Below are 24,855 nucleotides of genomic sequence, written 5' to 3'. Positions count from 1 at the left end.
CTGTTTTCCTCTATAAATATCAGTAGCAATATAATATGACGGACCCCCTTAGGGCTTTATGACTCTGACATTTCACAGTCAAATGAGGAAGGCCTTGTTAACAAACAACAAACTGGACTGGACAGACAACACTGACTCTCTGTATAAGAAGGGTCAGTGTCGCTTATACCTGCCGAGGAGACTTGCTTCTTTTGGTGTGTGCAGGCCACTGCTGAGGACCTTCTATGAGACTGTGGTGGCATCAGTGGTCTCTTATGCAGTAGTGTGCTGGGGAGGGGGGTGCTCTGAGCGGGATAAGAGCAGACTCAACAGACTGATAAAAAGAGCCAGCTCAGTCTGTGGCTGCCCCCTGGACTCCATTGAGGTGGTGGGAGAGAAGAGGGCACTGGCCAAACTGTCTGCCATCTTAGGAAACACCTCCCACCCTCTGCATCAGACTGTGAAATCCTTACGCAGTGCATTCAGCGACAGACTGCTTCACCCATAGTGTAAGAAGGAACGTTTCCACAGGTCTTTCATCCCAACAACAGTCGGACTTTACAACGCTGCACTATAGACTCCACTGGTACCTCTGTTACTGCTGCACTTTTTCTTTTTTTCCATCAACAAACACATTCCATTATGTGCAATAACCATGACTATCTCATCCTTGTGTATATAGTCTTCTTTAAAAAAAAAAAAAAAAAAAAACACATCTTCTGTATATAATGTTTTTTTCTCTTGCAATTTCTGCACTGTGTGTTTTCTGTTTTCTGTTTCTTTCCTCCATTTTGCACTGGGTGTTCCCAATTATTCTTGCACTGACTGTACACTTTTTTTGGAGCTGTTGTAACAGTGAACTTTCCCCACTGTGGGATCAATAAAGTTATCTTTATCTTTATCTTTATCTTTATCTTAGTGTTTAGTAAAAGGGTGCGATGTCTATTTTAGTCCCTGTGTCTGATGAGTAAAGACAAAGGCATTAAAGAAGAGGCTGCAGGCTACAAGCACACATGGCACCTGATTCTGAAAACCTGCTCTGTCCAAGTTATTACTGGGCCAAATGACAATTTTGTTTTGTTATTCGTGTGAATCAGGCTGTTTCTCTCCCATTTTGGGACAATACACTGAACCAAAAAGAGTTGCTAAACTGAGAATTTACAAATTATCTTTTTGCACTGCATTCTTTGCACTCACACCTTAGCTCTGGATCTGGGAAACGCTGTCTCATTTCATGTTGTACTGTACAGCTGTATGTGGTTGAAATGACAATAAAGCCCTTTGAATTGAATTTTGAACAAGCTCAGCCAATAAATTAGCTTTTTACCTCCTAGGTAAATGTCGTTCTTAAAATTATTATGAAGTACAAGTATGTATGCACTCAGGGCACTGTAGGCGAATTCAAAAGCGAGAAACTGCTGTTTACTGGGCAATCTAGGATTGAACATCAGTCATATTTTTTTTAGTTTAATGTTAAAAGTTTCAGAGAAACTCATTTTGGAATATTTTTTGTAATGAAAGTGCTACTCATACTAGGCAGTATGAGACTATCTTAGTAAAGACCTTTGAAGTTTTTCATATTTTGTCATGTTTCAGACTCCCCTTGAAATGGATGAAACTTTCTCATCACTCTGCACATAATACTCCACAATGAATAACCCAAAATAGGTATTTGGAGTGGGGGTTTTTTTTGTTGTTGTTTTTTTTGTTTTTTTGTTTTTTTTTTTAATGACTAAAATTTCTTTTTTGTGTGTTTGTTTTTGTTTTTTGCTTTTTACAGTATTTAGACCCTTTGTTATCACAGCCACCCCTATGGTTTATCCTACTTCTCCCAAAGGTGCTTGAGATTCTACATCAACTTGATTGGAGTCTGCCTGTGCCTTTCTGAATTCATTAGACAGAATGAGGAAAGGCACATACTTGTCTATATAAGCTCTTGTGGTTGATGGTGAATGTCGGAGTGAAAAACCAAGTAATGGAGTCAAGAGTATTGTTTGTGGACCTGTGAGGCAGGATGGTGTTCGTTTGCTTTAAACTATTTATAAAGCTAAAAAATTTCTTGTCTTCTTGACTTTTTGTATTTTACATGAAAAACCATTGACTAGTCTTTTTTTTTTGTTCTTTGTTTCTACTTACTTTTGTCTTTACAATTTTTGCATTTTATTGATGTCTATTTTTCGTGGTTCTGTATTTTCAGTGGGTCAAAGTCCTGTCAGATTTCCAGCAGAGGGAAACAGTTTGGAGCTTTGTGCAAGGGAACCCCAGCCAACCCTTGGCCCTGCACCTCGGTGACTACAACCTGGATGGCTTCCCTGATGCCCTTGTGGTCCTTCGCAACACCAGTGGCAGGTAAGAGAAAAAACACATCCAAGCTTCATGTATTAAGACTTTGTCTCTGAGGTCTTACAATGCAGACTTGGTTGGTGGTGTGATGTGGTGCTATAAAAAAAAAAAAAAAATGCTTTGGTCAGATATGCCTTTGTCTTTGTCAAGTTTCTCCAAGATCCTTTATTCATCATTTACGATGATTTCTAGCAATTTAATGAAATACTGATAAGGTTAAAATAATCCTTACTTGGCAGGGGATCCCTTGGAATCCTGTCAAGTACAGCCCTGAACCCCTACTACCCTAGTACAGGTCATGTTTTAGTGCTACAGCTCACTTCATGATCAGTGGCACACATTTTCAGGATGTGTAGATGCAGGGGCTACATACGGTATGTAGCACACATTTACATCCAAACTAATCATTAATCTAGTTTCCAGAAATGAATGCCTCCATAACCATAGATTTCATGCAAATCCATAGCCTCCCGATTCTCATGGACTCTTGCTTCATTTGTGAACCAGATTTGAATTTGTCATGTAACATTCCACATTTTGATGAGATTATACTAACTATAGTATTCCAGCGACACACAAGACAGAATTGATTGGAACCTAATAACTCAAGATGCATAGTTAAATGGCTTATGTAAATCTGTTTAGCTTTATGATGTGGAATTTTTTCTTTCATTTTTTAAAGACGCCATAAAGAAGATGCATTTACTCATTTAATTACTGTGAAATTACTGTACTTGCAATGACATTTTCTCTTGCTGGTAAAAAAAAAAAAAAAAAAAGGAAAAAAAAGTCTCACAGTAGCCTCATTAATTATTGTATGTTTTTGCTGATTGGTTCCTTTTTTGCAAAGTAAAAGCAATTTACTCTGACATACTGGTCAGTCATCAAACTGCAAGAGCAGAGGGTGGAGGGCAGGAGTAATAAAGTATTATTAAAGTAAATGAAACTAAGTTGGGCTATGTATTTTAATACTGATGAAACTACAGTATTTTTTTTTTTTTTTAGGAAAATAAGCATTTCATCTTTGTCTGTTTAAGATTTCAACACTTCAAGAACAGCTACAATCCCCATACCCACACATTGGTACTATAATCAAAGTATAGTCGAACTTTAGTAGATTCATTGAGTTTTCTTGTTAATAAATCATGAGAGATTAGCTGAAATACAATTATGCATAAATATGTGATTTGAATTTGCTGATATCTTGATGTTTATAACACAATGCACAACTGCCCTTCGATACAGGATACACAGTTGAAATGATTAGCACTGAGCAACAGGAATATGTGACATTGTATTGTAATGAAGTGATTACTATCGGGTCTGCAAGAGCACAGACTGTGAGGGAAGACAGCTAAGGTGAGTGTGTTCTTCTGCTCACAGACATGGCGACTGATAAGCCACCCCTTAAAAAAATCACTACAGCATGTGCCACGACGCAACAACCATAAGCACTGGGAATAGGACGTATGTGTCTGTTGATGGACTGATGTGGATTATCTGGCCTCAAAGATAAAGATAAGATAGCTGAAGGGGTCAGGGCTGTGATTGTCTGTGCATACTGATTGCACTGTATGTGTGTGTGAGTGTGTTTGTTGTGTTAGAAATAGTAAGATGTTGGGTAAGCTTCAAAAGACTTACACACACATATACATCTGAACCCTACTTTCTCGTCTAGGCTCTCTATAATCACCAGTAAGTCCTGTCAGGCTTAACTCTTTGCAGTCACCCTCATCTAGAAATGACTTATGTCTCACTAGCTCTAATCACACAAGCTACAGCTTCTCTCTTCTCCCCTTTCTTTTTCAATTTCCTTCTCATTTTTTAAGCCTGATCATTGTAATCCTGTACTGGGCCATGGACATTATTGCAGAACTCTTTCCCAATCTGAGCCCAACAGTAACATTTAAAATCACTCATCAGCATATGAAAAAAGACGAGGGGGTAGAGGGAAGGAATGAAAAGATGGTCTGCACATATATAGCGCCTTTTTCTACCTTAGCGGTACCCGAGGCACTTTACAATGTGTTTCGCATTCACCCATTCACACACACAATCACACACTAATGGTGACAGAGCTGCCATGCAAGGCGCTGATCTGCCATTGGGAGCAACTTGGGGTTCAGTGTCTTGCCCAAGGACACTTCGGCATGTCGGGGGGGACCGGGGATCGAACTGCCAACCTTGCCATCAGTAGACAACCCGTTTTACCACCTGAGCCACAGCCGCCCCAAGATGAACAGAGGCCAGGGTGATGACAAAGAAAGAGGTTTTCAAAGATTTTTCTAGTCAAGCAGTAGTCGTTACTACAAGTCTTGATTTGATTAGTCGTCGCATATTTCTGGAATTTAAGTTATTATCTAAATAAACGTGTTTTTGGGGACTTCAGAAAATGATCTGAGTCCCAGGGCTGAGAGAGTGTTATGAGCGTGCAGATATTGCTAGGACTGTGTTACATTGCGGAGAAATACAAAACTGTAGCTAATAATGAGCTTTTCAAAAATAAATATTGCAAGCGCATGCAGTCAGCTGCAGCAACACTGGCAAAGTGCAGGTGATGAGCACGTCATCCTTGCCCCCTGTCAAAAACGACAATTGGTTGCTGCATCAATGATCAGTTGGACCTTCACAATATTTGTAAAGTTTTTACCAGCCCTGTCTGTCTCTTCCCCTGCCCTCTCTGGTGAAACCGTGCTGCATACATGTTCCAGGGCCCCAACTGAGCCCGTCCCAGCTGCCGGGCCTCACAACTTTCCAGTGGAATCCCTGACTCCCCCTATCAACTAACATTTGGCCAACTGTTAAAGGACAGCCCTACAAAGAAGAGTAGTTTAAAGGTTTGAGAAATCTTTGGATGTCTTTTAGCTTGAGTCCCCACAGCAGTAACACCAGGCCTCTCAGCCATCACAGCCACTAATGGTACGTGTCCACAGGGACGATTTTCAATACAAGAGATCACATTTCCCAACATTGAACGCCTGATAGTCTTGGGACTAGGGTAATGTCATCATAGACGGAAGGAAGCCGTTACAGGCTGCACGTAGGCTGCACGTTGGCTGCACCTGATTGGATGAACTCCTGACACACCGGCTGTCTGTCCCTGGATTTCAAACCAGACCAAACAAAAGGTGGTGTGCACGTAGACAGTTGAGAAAATAAGTCCTTCTCCCACAAGTCGGTGTGTAAGTTATTGTAATTCTGGTCTGCATTTATTTATTTATTTTTCATTTCATTTTTGGACAATAAAACAGAGCAGCCAAAACGTAACAACAAAAAAGAATTGTGCGGGTGAGATTAAAAAAACCCTGAGAGGCTTATAAAAGTGATCTCACCTCAATATGCATTATGAGCAAATACAAAAGTCCTGAATCCACAAAAATAAGCAAACATCTGCACTGCTTTTTTAGTATCAGAGGACATCTCTGAGTGATCAGAAGCGCTTGTTTTTGTTTTTGTTCACACATTTTATAAAATGCCTCCTGTCTCCTCGCCTGCTTTGGATTCAGCAGCACTCTGCTCTCCATCCTGCGTCAGCCTCACTTTGTCTTTGATTTCTTTCTACCCAAATGCCCTCAGCCAACCAAATATTTGTACAGCCCACAACTGGTCTATTTTAACTCCCACTCTCTCTCTGTTCCTCTCCTTCTTTCACTCCCGTCCCTCTCCATCTCCTTCGTCCTTCCAACTGGTTATTTATAGCTGCTTTTCAGATAAAAGTCCTGCCAGTCCGCGTCACTCCTCCTCCCAGGAAAATGAACGATGATTTAAGTGTTCAAAATAGGAAGATGGAAGAAGAGAGGGTGTGAGATGAGAGTAATCGAGTGGAATCAATGGAACAATGAGCAGATGGAGGCAGCAGAAGGAATAAATAGAGAGCTGGAAGGTCGTTTAAGAACTTGTGAGGTTGTGTTGTGTTACTGCTCAAGTTTGTTTGGCTTTGACAAAACCAATTTGTTTACATTGCCTCAGAAGGAAGAACTTGTCTTATTGTTGCTTTTTTTACTGATTGCCCTAGGGTCTAGGCCATATAGGAAACTATGCACTTAATTATAGGTGTGATGGTATAAATGTGCCAACCATCCAATCTTCATACCTCAGTCTGTAGGTGGTGGCAGCAAGCTTGTCCAGAAGGCGACCCAAGATAACCTGCAGCTGAAGCTCATTCAGGTTCTGTGGTCACATTCACTCCATCGAGCTCATGATCACAGATGAGCATGGGAAAGTGGACTAATCTCTGAAATCATATCAAGTCACTGATAAAGACCTCATCCACTTGTATTATTCCATGTATTATACATTGATCTTTCACCAAAGACAACAGTTAAAGATATTAAGTCTTTTAAGGCCATTAACCCTAAATTATGAATCATCACTAGTTCCTTGTCATCTTGTAGTGCTCTCCACCTTAGAAGGCTGATGCTTGTGCCAGATTTTTGCAGAGATTATCAGATTTTTTTTTCTTTATGATGTACAAGAGAAGGTTTAGGGAATGTGTTTGTGGCTGCATGTGTGTCATGTGTTCATGTTTTCACATTTGTGTAGTGTAATCTCCATCGGCAGCTCCCAAAACTGCAGTCCTCGGGGTCCACATTATGTCCAGGTCACAGGACAGACGGTGCCTCCAGAATCTCTCTCTGTCTGTCTTTCTTGCTCCGTCTCACACACACACACACTGAACACAGATGAAAATCACAACAAAGCATACAAGGCTGCTGCTCCCTGCTGAAAGGAAGGAAGGTGTTTCAGTGTTTGCAGAAAAGCAAGCATTTGGGATGCTTGGGGAGACAAGAAGCGACACAATGAAAGAAACAGCGATATAGTGTCTGTAAAAGAATACTACTATAAAAGTAAATGGGATTTTTTTTTGTCCCTTTTCCCCTTATATCTTGTGTCAGTGCAAGAAACTTTTCACAGATAGCCTGGTGATAAAACATACTTCTTTCAGATGTACATGACGCAGTATAGAACTACAGAGCATTTATCACTTCGGCATCAGATTCTTTACTGTCTACAGGCATGATGCAGGCCGTACATCTGTGTGACTACTTCCATGACTTTCTTGCATTGTAAAGTATTTGATGGTGAAAGAGCCATATTTTCACACAAATCACAATATTTTCAGTACTAAGAAGGGTTGTCAAAAATATCGATACCTCGATGCTAAATCGATACTCAAGCTGGTATCGAGCAGCGATATTCAGTTCCTGTGGTATCGGTACTTTTCCGTCTCTCGCGACCTCCTTAAGTTGACGCCGACACGCATGTTCCCTCCAGAGCCCAGGGTGGTGCTGTATACAGCAGCCTGACAGGAATCAGTAGAAGAAGAATCCGCAGCTTGGAAGGAAACAGCACCGTCCAACCACTGGGGCTGATCCATAGCGCTCCGACAGGCTGGAAGTGGGCGGGACGCACAGGCAGTACTTGGCTGCTGATGCCAGTTTAGGACAGCAGTCATGGGTCTGGTTCTACAATTGGTGGTGGTGGCGGGGGATAGCAATATCCAAATTATTATCTGGATACCACGACAATGACCAAAAATTAGGGTCCAGCCCTGCCGACCAGACCAGACAAACTTTGCTAACGAAAATGGCAACAGCGACTTCACTGCCTGTTTTAGTTGAAAATAAAAAAGGCAAAAGTGCAGTCTGGAAATACTTTGGGTACATGACCAATGAATTGGGAGAGGAGACACACTGTGACCGGCCCGTATCCAGCAAAGCTTCAAGGCGACAGCCACCAAGTCACACGGCATCTGGAAGACAGACAGCCCAACCCCTACGACGAAATGAAACAGGTTTGTAAATAATAGAGATAGTGTACTACTAAACATACGTCCAGTTGCACCAACAAATTCATGCTTATTTAGTTATATAAATCTCTGCTAGCATTAAGCTAAAGCTAATGGCTTGCTGCTGTAGCCGTGTATATATATTGATGTCCATAGTGCCTCTTTTAGCGTCTTTTCCTCCATCGTACATGTGAAATGTATTATTACCACCATGAGGCTTTTAGCAAGCACACGGAGAAACGTGAAATTGCACTACATGAACTGATAAATTATTTCATCCCACATTAAAAGTAAGAGTTGACTTCCACCACAAACACGCTTAACATTTTCCACGTGAGTTCATGTTATCCCCAGGATAAAAAGGTGAATAAGCTTTCGTTGTCGGTGCAATCAGGGGTTTTCAGTTTAATGTGACATCATGATTTGTAATTTTGTAAACATTGTTTATTTTTCTATTATTCTAGTGCCAAACTGAGGCTGAAGAAGACCAGCCTTTCACAGGCACAATCATTCAGCCTACATGACCTGCTTTATTTCATCAGCAACGATGACCACGTCTGGTGTGCACTTTAAAAAAAAAAAAGTTCTCTTCTGATCATACTTTTATATTTTAAAAGTTTATGTGTGAAATTGTGTTCCAAAAAAATTCTGTTTACAGTATTTAGTGCACACTTTAAGACTGTTTACAATTCTTTGTTTGCACTGTTACAGAAGCATTTTGAAAAGGACTGTTATTTGTTATATTCTACCTCAAGAATGTTCAATAAAAAGGTTGTTTTTTTTTCCTTTGTGGTGTCAAAATCAGTATCGAGTATCGAGCTTTTTTTCCCAGTATCAAAATCGAGTTTAAAATTTTAGTATCATGACAACCCAAGAACTAAGTAGTTTTGGTGCCGAAACTTATCCAGGCTTCTTGTAAGTAATCATTGTAAAAGAGTAAACCAAAGCATGCTATTTTCCTAAACCACGTAGGTTTGGTGCAAAAACGTAACCAAACAGCTAGTGAAAACAAAGCTTAATTTTCAGAATAGCGGTTCCACGTGGGACGCGAACGCCAGTCTCCTGGGTTCAAGTCCTGTTACTGCTCATGCCTCCATTCTCCCCTCCAACGTCTCTGTGACCCTTTAACAAGGAAGCCTTTCCCACTGTCAGCCTCACCTTCAGGGAGAATATACGCTTGTTGAAAAAACAAAAACTACATTTCTTTCAAAAAAAATGTAAACAACAATACAATTTACTTGTGCAGCACGTACATTTTGGTATTATTATTATTATTATTATTATTATTGTTGTTGTTGTTGTTGTTGTTGTTGTTTTCATTATTATTATTATCTATGCTAGCATCATAGAGTGCTGGAAACAAATGTTGACCAATAGCTGTGATAATGTGTGCAGACACACAGCTGACTTCAGAAAGGGCAGATTTACAATTTATCAAGAATTAATATTTTCCTGCAAGCTAAAATACCCCTTGAAGACTAAACAGATCCCAATCTCCTGAGGTTGTGCTTAGGTAGTAAACAACCTATCTGTGTACATAGCACAGCAGTTCATTATACATAATTGCTGCAGAGCAGAGTGTCTCATGGACAAACTAAGTGCAACAGCATGACCCGATGTTCTCGTATCATACACATTACTGCATCTTTTTTTTCTCTGCTTGCCACTGCAGCCTCAACAATACTTTCAATTTCCATGATAATAACACCAGCATCTATAGTCACAGTAAAAAGCTTTCACAGGTGTCTAAGCTTCAGATGACATATGATATCCGTTTCTAGATACAGAATTTACCACCTGGTGCTACAGTGTTCAGTAGCTCCACCAGTAAACATCATTGCTTTCTAGGAATAGCATCATTATTGGTCACACTTAAACTGCTTGTGTGTTGGTGTGCGGGGTACTGGATTGTATGTGTCAGCCATCGGTCCTCATGGAATGGGATTATCCTCAGCTGTAATTATGTTCTTTCTCCCCTACTTCACGATATCGCATCCATGCACTGATTAAAAGGCGCATAGGTCAGCTCAAAGTGTGATCCGCCTCAAGCGACTTAGATGTAATTACATGTGTGTGCATGTGTCTAATGTGCACATCAGCATGTGTTTCTGTAGCAACTGCGAACAAAAGGCAGATCACCTTCTAGGCAGCCCGCTGTTTAGCCAGGTCAGAACTCCTCCAGATCAGAGGCTTTCACAGACCCAGGGTTTTCTTCATTCACCATGACCTTTAACCTCAGCAGATGATGGCGAGTTAGATGAGCCCAACAGATGATAACAGGTCACTGCATCCTCAGGCGCGTAAACACAAAGATAACGGCGAAACACCCTTCAACTCTGAGTTCATGCAATGAGCCCCTCAAGACCACAGTTTACGCTTTCACTTTGAGAAGGATCATCGTAAGAGAAAGTGATACTTAATGATGGTATTCTTGATATCTTGTGTTTAGTAACAATAAAAATATGTATGTATAAATAAATGAATAACTATATTTCTTATTTTCAAAAGTACATTTCCCTACCTGCAAAAGGTTTGCCCTTGGCTGTACCAGCATGTGGCAACCAGCTTCTGAGCAATGTTTCAGCCCCGCCACCCCTGTCACTCGCATCATATGAAACCTTCAGAATAACCCTTTGTGTATGAGTCAGTGAGCACTAACATGGCACGGCAAAGACGAGCTCCTGTCCTTCTCCAAAGACATCACAGTCACGTCCCAGCAGCTGAAACTGATTTATTCAGAAGAATCTCAAGATTAGTATTGTTTCTGTTGGGCTATAAATGAAGCAAATGCTATTAATACTGAAGTAATAATATTGTTTTAGACATCTCTATCGACACCATGGGCATGTTTGTTTGTTTATTCAATGAGGTGGTTTCCCCATAGCTTCAATATATATTTGTCATCAACACGTTTCATCGTGGAAAGAATAATCTATGAGTTTAACGCTTGTCTTACTTTTTTTCGTGACTGCCTTGTTGTCTCGTAGGGGCTGAATAATTAAAAGTAATTAATAATGTATAACTTACTGTAGTAAAGGATATTTTTTCTCCATATTTTGCGCCTGGAATATTTTCAAAAAAGTCTTGATGACTGCCAAGTTGGAAGAATATAAGTCTTTGCAGACCTTAAAAAAGTGGGTGATGTGGGTTATTTTTAGAGGCTCATTTACTGTAATATCTTCATTGTTTGTGATTAAACCTGACTCTGTTACTGAGAAGGTTTTTCTTATCCTGCCACAGTGCATTAAAATTAAAATATGATGCCTAAATGCAAATCACAAAATGTTTTTATATAAGCTGCTGGTGTGTCACTTCAGGGGATGTAATGTACACATCATTTTCAAATTTACAGGATCAGCATTCCTATTGGGTTGTGTGTGTTTGGGAAATATGTGTTTATGCAGGATTCAGTACGTGACAGGATATGAAATAGAGTGAATCAATTCCCCACTTGGCTGCTGTTTTTCAAATAAAATTCAAGGCAAAATTTGGCAATAATGAAACATACAACATTTTATCATTGAGAGTATAATCAAGTATTTTTGATAATGAAAATATTGAGACGATCAGGTTATTTGTTAATTATGGTTTATATATGCTGCGGTTGATATAGATGTGTTTTCTGATAAAATAAAACATGATACTATTTGAAAATTATATTAAAATCTGATGTTTAGACCAGGATTCATTTTCAGTTTCCCCAAAATATAGTCAAAAATGTAACAGTACATTTGTTACACAGATAGAATCTACTGGCATCTGTCTGGCATTAGTTTCAGCTTGAGCTCAGGTTTAATTTTGATACTTCGCCTCACTTATCAGCTTAATTCTTTTTTCCCCAGCTAGCACAGCCGTCTCTAAAGTGCAGCTTTGGGCAGAAGACAATAACAGTAATACCACTCTCTGTGGTTTTAGCGAATAAAGGAAATGAAGAGGATGTGTGCTTTCTAGATATATGAACACCTGCCATAATGTCTTTAACAGTGACACTAAATCTATATATTAATAATAAAAGTAGAAAATCATTTTTGTGTGGTTTGTGTTCTTAAGGCACATGTGGTGAGGGAGTGAGCGTGTCAATACCCAGCCCTAGGAGGTGAGGTCTACAGGTATTGTCTTTTGTTTGCTTGTGTCAGTATTTAAAGGACATTCGTATATGTACTAGTGTGAACATGTTTAGGCCAGTCAGCCCTCCCACAATACTGTTATAAAATGACTAAAGTGTCCTCTGATAACCAAGTGTGTGGAGTGTTTTTGTTTGGTGTTTCTATCAGAGAGAAGAGTGTGGCGTGGGCAGCAGTTAGCAGCACTAACTGTCTCCTCTTGCTCTTTTAGCTCTGACCAGATGATGTCAGAGTAAAAGTACTGATCACACCTTTACAACCACCTCAAGGCTTTTAGAGTTAGCTGCTACCTTTTTGCAAAAGCACACACACAGTGGAAGATAGATTTTGACTGTTGATGGAGACAACAACTGCAAAAAGAAAATAGTTTCTGGTTTGAGCCACTGTTGGTCAAGAAATTGGAATATTTGTTTGTTGTGGACCTTTCCCTGCACTAGAACTCTGGAACTACAGTTCTTCACCTGCTGACACTAGGGCCAAATTACACTGGTTTTAGATTAGATAGCTAATGTCACTTAAAACCAGCTCCTAGATTATTGCCTCTCTCTGTCCTCTGTCCAGTGAGGTGAGCTTGGCTGCTTTCACAGACACTTCCCCATGACTTGAGTAATGCAAGTGCACACTCATATGCAGAGAATGAAACAGACTTGGTAGTTTTTTACACGAGTCAAAGACAACCGTGCAACAAAATGTGCTGTAGTAATGGAGGCAGTATGAGCAATTTGTCAACCTTTGTCAAGCAAGCAAAACACGCAGTTGCAGAAATGCAACGTTGTAAGCTGCTCTGCTTGCAGTCAACGTGGATGTTCCCTTTTTCACCATACACCTGTTTAGCACACCCATGTGATCCGTTGATGTTCGTGTTCATTTTAGCAAGTTGTTCTGAGCAAGCTAAAAGTCAAATGCTAATTATATGCAATGGTTGAGCCTAATTAGCTTTATCTATGAAAATTAGTTGAATCCTTGACTTCATGCCCGAGACTGAGCCTCTCCTCTTCTCTACCAGCAGCAGGCTGTATGCAGAGCAGAGTTTCTTACAGCAGCAGTGGAAGAGGACAGAGGAGAAAATGATCACACTGTCAGCCAGTTTAATATGAAAAGGTTAAGAACCAGTGATGTAGGAGGAAACTTTTGCGGTTTAATTGTAGAGAATTTTCTGTTGAATATCTGCTGGGCTCATAATGATCTCCCATATATTCATGAAAACATCACAATGACCAAGCAGCACAGTGGGTTCAAAAAGGCCATGTCTTATTCCAGTTCAGTTTAGATTGTGTGCATCGTGGACACCTCCCAACAGCCATACAAAAAATGTTTTAATTCTCTTCTCTTGTGTCATACATGAGCTAAAAGGTAGACAGCCCATGCTGTCCTCTTTGTGATACCCACAGAGGGATCAACAGGGTTTTTTTGCTGTTGAATGGCCTTTTACGAACACAAGAAAGTCAGTATACACACCTCCTCAGACGTCACTGTTTGTTCAGATCTTGTTCCTTGCTGTTGGTCACTGGCACTTCCTTTCAAATGACACCAGACCAGTTGCACAACGGTCTCACTCCCAACCTGTCATATCCGGACACTTTGTCAGGAATCCTTGGCATCACATTAAGGCTGTATCCACACCAAAATGTTTTCATTTGAAAAATTGCACCGACTGCTACATTTACACCTACCAACCACACTAAGCCAGATTTTTAGAAACCCTAAACAGATACTTTTAGAAATACTGCTAACCCTGTTTCAGTATGAAAGGAAAGCTATTAGCCTGGAATACCGGCAGTTAAGTCAATATAGATAATGTATTATGCTACAGGTGTTGCTGGCCTTATTGTCTATACAAGCAGCTCAGCTGCAGCTAACGAAATCTCTGGTGTTACTTTTTACCATTTCTGTTCTTCCTCTGTTGTATTTCCTGCAATTAGGCAGCCTACCAACCCCCTGCTTCATGTTCACACCTGCATGCTCAGTGGTCATTTGATGTGTCCTTTCAGGCGTGTTAGTGTGCACATAGATTATTTCTGAAATGCGTCTGAAGACAGATAATTTTCTTTCAACAGCTCTGTTTTAAAATTTAAAACCTATTAGTGTGGAAGTCCCCTTAAACACACCCTTAACCTACTTTTAGTGTCATTTTATTAGTGTGCAGAGTAGTCTAAACCCCATTCTTCTTAAAAAAAGGTCCTTGCTTGATATATGCCACCACCGCTCCTCCTCTGCAAGACAACTTTGTCTGTCTTCATACTACCTTACCAGCTGAGATGTTGCACTACTCTTCCCTTTAAAAAATTAAAAGGATACCAAATTCATTAAAAAATTATGCCAAAGGGGTCCTGACCAAGCATCCATATGTGACAAGTTGGAAGTGAGAATGTGTTGCAAGTTGTGATACACTGTGAGTGTGTGCCAATGTGTAGTCTAGCATGTGTCACAGCCACTGACCGTATGAAAATACACCAACCCTGCTTGACTTCACCTGAGTGTGGTGGTCCAGGTTGTCCCCATCTTGACTGTACCTAAATCCACCTAACTCCTGCCTAATCTAAAAACTAGCAGAAAGGTGATGCAGGAGTGGTAACATGGTAAAATGATGGTAACCCTAATTTTACACAACTTTAAGCTTTTATACAATCTAACCATGTCAGTTATATACAGAATTACATTTTTGGTTCCAGGCTGTAAACATGTTTTTGTTCTGCTGTAAACTTTGGCATTTGCAAGCAGTCTTTGTTTAATGGTTCCTATGATGAGTTCCCCTTATATTTGCGCGCAATGACACATTAGATTTTATTGTCACTGTAAGAATTGTGTATTGTATAGAGACACACTGTAACCAAACATTTGGAAGTCTTAATAAAAGCACTGACCATGTGCTTGTTCTCTCATTTTAAGTGTGCAAACACAGGAGAGCAGTCAGGTTTCCTCCATTCCCTTGGTCCTTTTTTCCTCTTTCTCATTTTGTACATCAAAGCCATAGTATTTCACTGAATGCCACCAGAGATGCTCTCTCCATGGGAACACACTACCATTCAGCATAAAGATAATAGCCCCTTCTTTGCTCACCCATTTACTTTGAAAATTAATTAAATCTTCCTTGTTAAGGCTTTAGGGCCCGCTCCGGGATTGAGGATGAGACGGACTGTGTATGTACAGTGTATGTGTGCCAGACAAAGATGGGGGAGAATGTGTTTGTTTTGCCAAATGTGTGAGAAAGATTGTAAAATCTGTGGAAGATGCTGCATAAAGACGGGAGGAGACGAGGAGCAGAGCTCCCAACTTGAATGAAATGTCACCTCTGAGGTTACACATAGCTTTGTGCCTGTAGTGATGTTGTTTGGAGGATTCAGTCAACCTGTTTATCCTCTTCTATACACTGTAAAGGTAAACATTTAAATCTAAAGTCAGTTACTGTAATAGGTCTTCGTTGCCTCTTTCTCCTCTATTTGCTTTCTGTCTACTGATCTTTCCACCTAGTTGGTCATAGTCTACTGTAGGCAAAGTAGTTTGTGGTATGCGAGTTGATGCTTCATATATGCAACCTAACAAAGAGCTCACCCCCACATTAAAACTCACGTCTATCTCTGCTGTTGTTCAAAACCTTGTAGAAACAAAAGATTCGCACCTTCATGAAGCTCTTTGCTATGTCGTTAAAACCCAGTACATTTTTTGACATTTTGATGGGGCAGTGCTCTGCGTAGACAAACCAGCAGTGAACTATAACTAATTCAATAAAGGATGCAACTGAGGTTCTGAAGTATGAGAGCCTGTTTGCAATCAATGCAAGTGACACACTGTCCAGTGAGCCAAAAAAATATAAATATTTAAGTAACATTTCAGTGGATCGAAATCACCTAATGTATTAGATTACATAAGAGAAGGAGCAAACCTAGGCACATCAGCCAGCTGGATAGTCTGTGGCCACACTAAAATTCTGCTGTGCCAGCAGGACAACAGTTTGGTCAAACCCATGATTATTCTCGGATAGGGTTATTGATTTCCCGTTGCTATGTCAAGGGCAGACAATAACTGCACTGTACTGTTGCGCTTCCAAAAGGCTGTGTTCTCACACAGCACAGTTGTTCTTGGAGTTTCACCATTTTTATTTTACCCTTGTACAAAGAGTGTTAATATAGCAAGCACACAGTCAAAAATTTAAGGTGCAAAGTTGAGGAGACATTTGTTGCGTAGCATGCATTGCTTTTGTAAGTTAGTCAATATGAATAACAGTGTTTCTCATCAATCTCTCTCTTTTGAATCATAATTGATGCTTGATTCAAAAAGATTTTTTTATTCGCTAAAAAGAAAGAGAGAGACAAAATGCTGGCTCTTACTCCATGAGATAGTTTGAGTAATCAGGTGTAGACTTCAGGTAAAGCCTGCCGTTTCTTTTGGACACTTCGCTTGGCTTTCTCCTCGTCTTCCGCTGTCTGTTAAATACTGTTTTCAAAATCCCTTCCTTACGAGAAATACCGTCAGCAGCCTCCAAGCAGCAACCTACACACAGAACGTGGTATTTTTTTGCTAACAATTTGGATCATATAATAGGGCAGGCCTGTTGGTTCTTTTGAGGAATTGGCCATTTCAACCCTCTGAACTCTAAGCAGCAGTTTCTGGAAAATTTTTTCCCATCATATCCATATTTCTTCACTGTGGCCCTTCCACAGCCCTGCGCCTCTATGGAAACAACACAACAGTGGTTAGAAGAACAGAGAACTCAAAAATATATTTCGGTAGTATGGGTTATCATGCCATAAAACATGTAACTAAACCGTGTTTAAGTGTTTAAGTTTTGTCATGTGACTGTTGGTCACAGCAGACTCAGTCAAAGCTTTTTGGTTGCACCGAGCAGTGCAGACCTATTTGTTTTTTGCAGAATCTGGTTTCTGCAAACGGTTTGACAATTTTTTTTTAAATGAGATGTGGAATAAAGTAACTTTGTTGCAATATGTTGTGTTAGGTTTTGATTTGGTTGTTTTTCCTAATGGACCATTGGAAGTGTGACAATCGTTCCTGTTTTCATAGTTTCTTACTGTTGTAAATGTTATTCAAACCCATTGGTGGATTTAGGATTTGGTGGTAAGGACATTACCCACTTCGATGTGTGTAAATGTTCTCCTAAATCAATCCCCCTGTTTCTGTTCTGCAGGGGCACCATTGCTGCATCCTCGGCTTAGCACCACCCAAGTAGACTGTGGTTGGTTTAAAGAAATACAAAAAAGGTAGACTGTTTTTTGCCCCATAGCAGGATGGTAGTGAGGTGTAAAACAACTGTTGTCCAGCACTTACACAACACTGTAGAATTAGGTCTGCTTATGCGCAGCAAGTGGCCAATTCCTGGTCTTTACCCTCGGACCTGCAAATGGGCACTTAAATGAACTGGTATGGATCAAAGTCTATCATAAAAAAAAAAAACAAAGAACGGAGTGTGAGAGTATGCAACTTTCTTTCTTCCTTTCTTTTTTTCTGTTATTTATTTAACAACATTCACTTGGAAGCATCTTCCAGTCGACTTTATGTATGAAAATGATCATCATAAAGAATCAAAATTGAAGCACTTTGGATGAATTATGGGGTTTGTGCTAAATCTTCCAGGACTATAGGTCTGATGAAGCACTGCATGCAGCTACTACAACCATTCATTAAGTCAACAAAGCACACATCAAGCAGCTTGACATCCATATCAGCAGAAAATGAACAGAATATTCCTGTTGCCTGTTTCCCGTGCTTATTACATATAGTTAGTAATGGAAAGTTATCAGTGGAGAATAGAGCTCCTGCAGCTTTTTAGAGCCAGTCTTTTATAATGACAGTGACTAAACTGTTTCTTTGTATCAAATAGTGCTTCGCAGATGTGTTTAGACTAACCGACTGTTTTTATAGACATCATGATTATCTATCAGAGCAACCTCTCAGGTAGGCCTCACATTCACAGGAAGACACACACACACACACACACACACACACACACACACACACACTCTCCATTCATCCGCTGCCCTCAGGGAAACAGAGCGTCCTGCTGCCTGCGAGTGTTTGATGTTGAAATGGTCCACCCCGGCTTCATAAGAGCCCCCTGTCGCAGGAGGAATGCTCTAAATGTCACACTCCACCCTCCGTTGCGCTGCGCTGCATAGGTGCGTGTGTGTGTATGCAGAAGTGTACATGTCCCATGTAGCCATGCATGTAGCTGTGTTAGGTGAGTGGAAGCTATTTCTGGAATACGAAATGAGGTCACAGAAGGAAGTGGCTGAACTTAAGTGATTTCTGTTGTACCTTACACCACTACATGACAGCACACCACACCGACCTGTACACGCCTTACTACTGATTAATGGTGATCACAGGTGCCAGTGAATGGAGCTGTTATTGTCCATCAAGATGCACTTTCAAATGCCACAACTGCCTTTGAAAAGGTGTGCAAATCAAAAAAGGCAGAGCAAGCCTTAGGGAGATGTGGCACATCTGCACAACACACACTCACAAACCACATACGCACATTTATGGTTTGAACTCTTCTGGCTGTAGATCATTGAGCGTCTGACAGCAACAGAATAATGTCATTAACCTCTGCTTCAGGTTGTTCCTGAGCACAGTCACAAAAGGATCTCATCTCCTCTGTCTCCTTCCATGCAATTAACGTGTTTTTTTTAACAGGAGAAACTGTATTCAGAAAACATCTGCTTACTGTCTGTCTGTCTGTCTTTCTGTCTCCCCCTCAGTGGTTGCAATATGTACCACAGCAGTAAAGCAATTAAATGAATATCAAAGTTTTGTTTTGAACCATACTTGAAAAACATCAAACAAACATAATCTGGCAGAAAATGCCACACAATGTTACTGAGAAACAGTTTATTTGCAAGGGAAGATCATTTTGGGGAGAAAAGGATGATCAGATGACTCCCTGATTATAACTTGTGGTCAGTAAAGCATGTCGGAGATGAGTAACTCTGACCAAATTCCATAACTCGGTTTTCAAAAGCGAAGCCACAAATCTGTAAAGAACCACTGTTATTGCTTTATTGCTGCCTGCAGACTATTCCTTGTCGACACCTCAGTGTACAAACTGCCTTCTATTAGGACCAAATCTGTCAGATGTGTTCAGCACCCCTGCTGCCACTTCTCTTCAGCCTAGTTCAAGTGCTTTTGTGCATTGCTGGGTCACCTGACTTTGCGTCCATGACAGTGAACCTCCTGTTTGGCTGCAAGTCTTCCATTAGGACCAGACTTATGTGGACTGTAGACTGGTGCAGCAGGGCCACACTAACGTGTCTTTCATCTGCTACTCTCAGCTTCGTTGGCCTGCCGCTGAGTTTCCAGTCGTCAGGTTTAAGCATTTATGCATCCCCAATATGTAAAATGTTTGACTGTCTCTCGCCGAGTTTTAATATATTTTTATGACCCTGATATACAGCCTTTTCTGGCTCAGTTAAAGACTTTGGTTCAACTTACACCTTGTTTGTTGTTAACTAGCACCTCTTTCGTATAATAAAAGAAGTGTTGTTGGAAAATCTAAAGCACGGCATTTCCTATTCCTATTCCTATTCCTACATCATCAAATCAAATCAAGTTTATTGTCATTTTGCTGTGCATACACATTAGTACGAGCGTTTCTTCAGGATCCAATAACTTAAAGCAATTTAAATAAAGAAGTGTTTGCATATCTGGATGAGCAGTTCAGCATTCTGACAGCTTGTGGAATGAAGCTGTTGATCATTCTGGAGGTTCTTCTAAAGGTTCTAAATTAATGCATATAATATAAAATATACTGTCAAAGATAAATGTTTGTGACTGGAAATGACAGAATGATTGCTTAACCAAAGCTAAAATTCACTACATTGTTGTTTAATTGGTTCTGCTTTTTAGAAATCAATTTTTAGTCTGATTTGATATATAGTTAGCCCAACTCACACACATCAGTTTATCTGGGCTTTCCTTTGCCTTTTTTTCTTCTATTTCCTGAAAAGCACTTGAAGCAAATTCTTATATGGAAATGTAAAACAGAAATGAATAAATCTTTGTACTGTTTTATGAGTGGAGGCTTGCATCAATAAGTATGACTGAAAGTAAAATCGCCGACATAACCATGCCCAATTAGTATCTCTGTAAAGAGTAGCAATTGATTGACAGTATTGTACTGTCGATCCCAGTTTTGGAAAAATGTGAAACTGAATATGACACCTCATTCTGTGCCCACTCAAATGTGGCAAAGCAACCATTAGTTTTATTGGTTATATAAAGTCCCGAGCTCTTCACCTTGTTGATGCCTTGATGAGTTCCATCACATTAAGTTTTAGTGTTGCTGTGAGTGTACATGCATGCGTGTGTCGGTGTGTGTTTCCATCTATCAGTATGCATCCCGACCAAGCAGCTGCCAAGAGCTTAGCAGGCTGTTGCTAGGCAATGCCATTTAAAATCCATCCCTCTCTGTATGTTGGAAGCAGGGTAGCTGTGTTTGTCTCTCGGTTTTGTTACTAATACCAGGGTGGAAAGTGGAGTAGCATGAGACGTTTACCTCACTAGTCCTGCACAATATTTTCTTTTCCAAGGTGCAGCTTTGTTGACGGGAAGCTGGTGTGACCTCAGATGACTTCTTAGATAAAGAAAATGAACAGCTTTCTCGGATACTGTTCACTAAAAGCATAATGAGACAGAATTTTTGCCCTTTGATAATTAGTTGGGGGGGAAAAAAAAGTGTCAATACTCCACATTCTAGTGACGAGCACTGCAGTGAGATCACAGCAAAATCTGCGGAGGTGTGTTTGTGTGCTTCATTGAACAGAAAGCAGATCTGTTTCTTGGAAGGTAAAATTCTAAATGTGAGTATATAAAGCAATCTCTGGTTCGCTTTTCTCCGTCATGGGTTGATATAGTATGGCAGTAACTCAGGCTGTAACCAGGACTTGTAATGCTTTACATTACCTGCGCATTCGGTGCCCTATGCGTGATGTCAGTCTCAGAGTGAAACCTCTGCTGTTCAGCATCTTAACCATTTTATTTTTCCATTCAATCTGAAATGGATTTTACCAGCTCCTTAGCCTTAACACCTGCACAAGACAAAGGAAAAAGGACGCAGTTCAACTGTTTAATTTATTTGATTTGACATAAAAATAGAACAAGGCTAAGAGTCTGTAGTGATGCTGTGAAGTGCTGTGTTATTGTCAGCATGCAAGCACAAAGACAGTGATAAGGATTTTAGCCAGTATAATGTTTATGTCTACTGTATATGAAAAGCTGATAATGCATGAAGTCACCACCTAGTAGTGCGCTAATAGTGCTAGTAGTTTTAACACAAATGTTTACATTGGGAGAAAATTCAGATGATGGTACGTGTAAACAAAAACCAAATGATCACAAATGTCACAAAATGTTTAAACAACAATGTAAACAGACCGATAAAGAATAAATGATTGATGAACAAAACACATTTATATCATATTTTGTAAATAACGATGGGAAAAAATTTTCAAGTGGCATGAGTCACAATCCATGTGACTTGTGTCGCTTAATGAATTTGCTTAATAAGTTTTGAATCAAGCAAATTAAGCATTGCACTCGACACCCTGATGAAAATTCTGGGTTGAAACATGCAGTTTTGTCCATGTATTAATAAAAATTGACATTAAATCAGAGTGCCTCCGATACTCTTTGACTGCCGACTAATGCTGAGGACTGCTGAGAGTTATTATCTTTTCATCTGTACTGTGGACTGGCCCTGTCTTGATTTTGTACTCTCTTCACATTTAAACTACAAATTTTATTATTCTTTGCCCAGTACAGCACTCCCTTTTTTCAGATAATTGTTGTAAGGATATTTCACTTTACACTTTAAATGTCAAAGTGGAGAAGTTGTCGAGATGAACACAACCAGAGGAAATCGTCCTTGGAGGATCATGAATATCGGTACAACATTCTGTGACAAGCCATCCAGTAGTGGTTGAGATACTGCAGTATCATGGAACATAGACAAGAGAGGTGGCCAATACACTGTGTCACTCCTTCCAGGAATTAGACCAGACCATGCTTCTGATAACGCTGATGAGTTTGTTGCCACTTCATCACATTTCCACATTTGCACAAATACATACAATATATATGCACATTAGCAGCAAGACTAAAACTAAAGATACATAAACACTGTAAACATTTAGTACATAGGCATGTACACCAAGAGGGAATGAGTCCACTTCACGTCACAAAACAACAAAATGACCAAAAAGAAAATGTTCCTCATAAAAGGGTTGCCTTTGCAAATGCCACCTTTCAGTCCATATACGACGTTCTTGCCTTTTTTTCTTGTTGCATGTGCATCTTGAACAACTTTATAGTGAATGAATGAAAACAAAACACTTACAACACTAAACAGAAAGTGCTTCCCTTGAGCGGTTAACAAAATAAAAATTAGTACTTAACAAAATAAAATGTGCAAATCATATTAAGTGCATTTTTAACATTAATAACAATTATGGCAGCTAAGCCCTGACTTCCCTAAACCCATGCAAGAAGCCAGGACCATCCAGCAAAAAGCAGTATTATCCATCGTGATCTCACAGAGCTGAGACCAACTTTGTTGCTTTTTTGTTTTTATTGTTTATTGTAAATTCTCATGCATAGCTCAGTGTAATATTTAGAAGCTGTGTGTGTATGAGAAGCTCAATCACTCATTTTGGGACGTTAGTGGGACAGTGTGTAGGTCGCAGGGGTTGAAATGTCTCTATGACAGTTGGGGTTTTGAACCCCAGTGCCCAAATTGACACCCAGGCTTTCACACTAAACTCTGCCTCACGTCTTCCAGCCCACACAGTTACGCAATGATTCAGCATTATTTAAGTCTTAATTGTTCCACAGCTGTGTGCATTGACAAGCTAGTAACACAATCTACCCTTAATATGAAAGGCAATACGTGTAGACTCTCGATTCTTTTTCATCGCTTGACCAAGAAAAGTTAGGCAGTGCTTCAGTTTTCATGCTTTACATGTCTTGTTTGTTTGTTTTTTCTACTGAAAATCTTGTTTTACTTAATTGTGAAACAAGCTCATTTGCAGGTTGTTGTTTTATGATGTCTTGAGCAGAAGAACAGATTCAAAAGAGAGCTGACTTTGTAAGGCAACAGAGTGAGAATCACCCAGGGAGCCTGAGTGACGGCAGGCGGACCGTGTGGAGGAGTGACACTACCAAAGGATGTACTTTGACTTTGATTGTGTCGTCATGAGTCTCGCCTGTGTTCATCACCACAGTGGCTAGCAGAATAAGACACCACGGTGCCTCAGGGTCTTGACAACATATCACTGTCACTTCATCTATGTGGACCTGCCCACTCTATCTCTTTCCTAGCCTTTCGTCGGCGTCTCTCTTTCCTTGCTGTCGGTCCCTCTCTCTCTTACTGTCAACCTGTCGATAGTTTGGTGACTTGCTGCATCTGAGTCACTGCAGCTGGAGGTTACCATAGTGATGATGGCATCAGGACTATTTTCTCAAACTACAGAAAACTCCCTCAGAGCTGCAGAAAACCTTATGTAACAGTTTTTAACAGACTGAGTACTGTACAAGTACCAGCATTAGTGCTCCCCATGACTGTCTGTGTTAAACTAGTTGAGGTATCCATTAAATATTTTAAATCGTGTTTTTATAGGCCTTGGTTTTTAATCAAGTAATGTTTGTTGGCGCTGAATTTCTGCTATCAGTTTGCATCATCATTTGTCATATATAACATATCTCTTTTGGTCTAAGATACATTTTTGGGGTGACAAGATAGGATAAGGTGAAAAAGCGATCGTCCACCCTACTGGCGATGGACCATTACACCAAAGAAAAACAAAAACAAGAAACAATTAACTGTCATGGTGACATTCATATTTCTACTGCATTACCCAGTTGCCTGATATATGAATAAAAAATAAATAACTCAGGTGTAATAAATTTATTTAAAAAATATTAACATTTTGCATTCTGTGTAGAGTTCATCTGTAATGTTTCAGGATGTGAACATTGTGATAACATCAGAATCAGAAACAGATTTATTGCCAGGTATAGTTAACACAATACGAGGAATTTGTGCTGGTGGGTTGGTGCAACAATAAATATACAGTGAGGCACAATGTACAAGATAAAAATAGCTAAAAAATAAAAGTTACCAAAAATAAAAATAGCTAATAGTGCAAAGCAGAAGCGAAAAATATTGTGCAGTGAAGTATTAAAGTTAAATTTAAATAAGAACCATAAAACTGTAGTATTATTTACAAGAATACTGAGGGTGCAAATATATTGATATTTACATTTACACAGATTATGAAAAGGGTGCAAATTGAAGGTGTGGCGGTGCAATATGACCAATAACATTGCAGATGATGAGCAAAGAGAGAAGTAACATGTTAATATAACATATACTGTCCATAGAGGGGGCAGGAGGGGTCAGTGGGGGTCCTGTGCCCTGTTCATGAGGCCGGTGGCAGACGGAAAGAAACTGTTCTTGTGGCGTGAGGTTCTGGTCCTGATGGACCAAAGCCTCCTGCCACAGGGGAGTGTTTGGAAGAGTTTGTGTCCAGGGTGGGAGGGGTCGGCCACAATCTGACCTGCACGCTTTAGAGTCCTGGAGGCGTGCAGGTCCTGGAGAGAAGGCAGATTGCA

General features: G+C 40.0%; 1 protein-coding gene across 1 annotated transcript in view; it reads left to right on the top strand.

Moving 5' to 3' along the window:
- The window catches only part of itfg1 (integrin alpha FG-GAP repeat containing 1), a gene marked incomplete at its 3' end in the record, with an annotated part of 122,085 nt that overhangs the window by 82,494 nt on the left and 14,736 nt on the right, over nucleotides 1-24,855 (top strand). The window contains exon 10 of the mRNA XM_008292005.1: nucleotides 2,177-2,328. Coding sequence (XP_008290227.1) covers nucleotides 2,177-2,328 — 152 coding nt within the window. The remainder of the gene's footprint in view (nucleotides 1-2,176; nucleotides 2,329-24,855) is intronic.

The sequence above is a fragment of the Stegastes partitus genome, unplaced genomic scaffold, assembly GCF_000690725.1.
Source record: "Stegastes partitus isolate 25-593 unplaced genomic scaffold, Stegastes_partitus-1.0.2 Scaffold777, whole genome shotgun sequence".
Taxonomy (NCBI): domain Eukaryota; kingdom Metazoa; phylum Chordata; class Actinopteri; family Pomacentridae; genus Stegastes; species Stegastes partitus.
The sequence above is the reverse complement of the archived record's forward strand: the minus strand, read 5'-3'. Positions and strand labels throughout refer to the sequence as shown.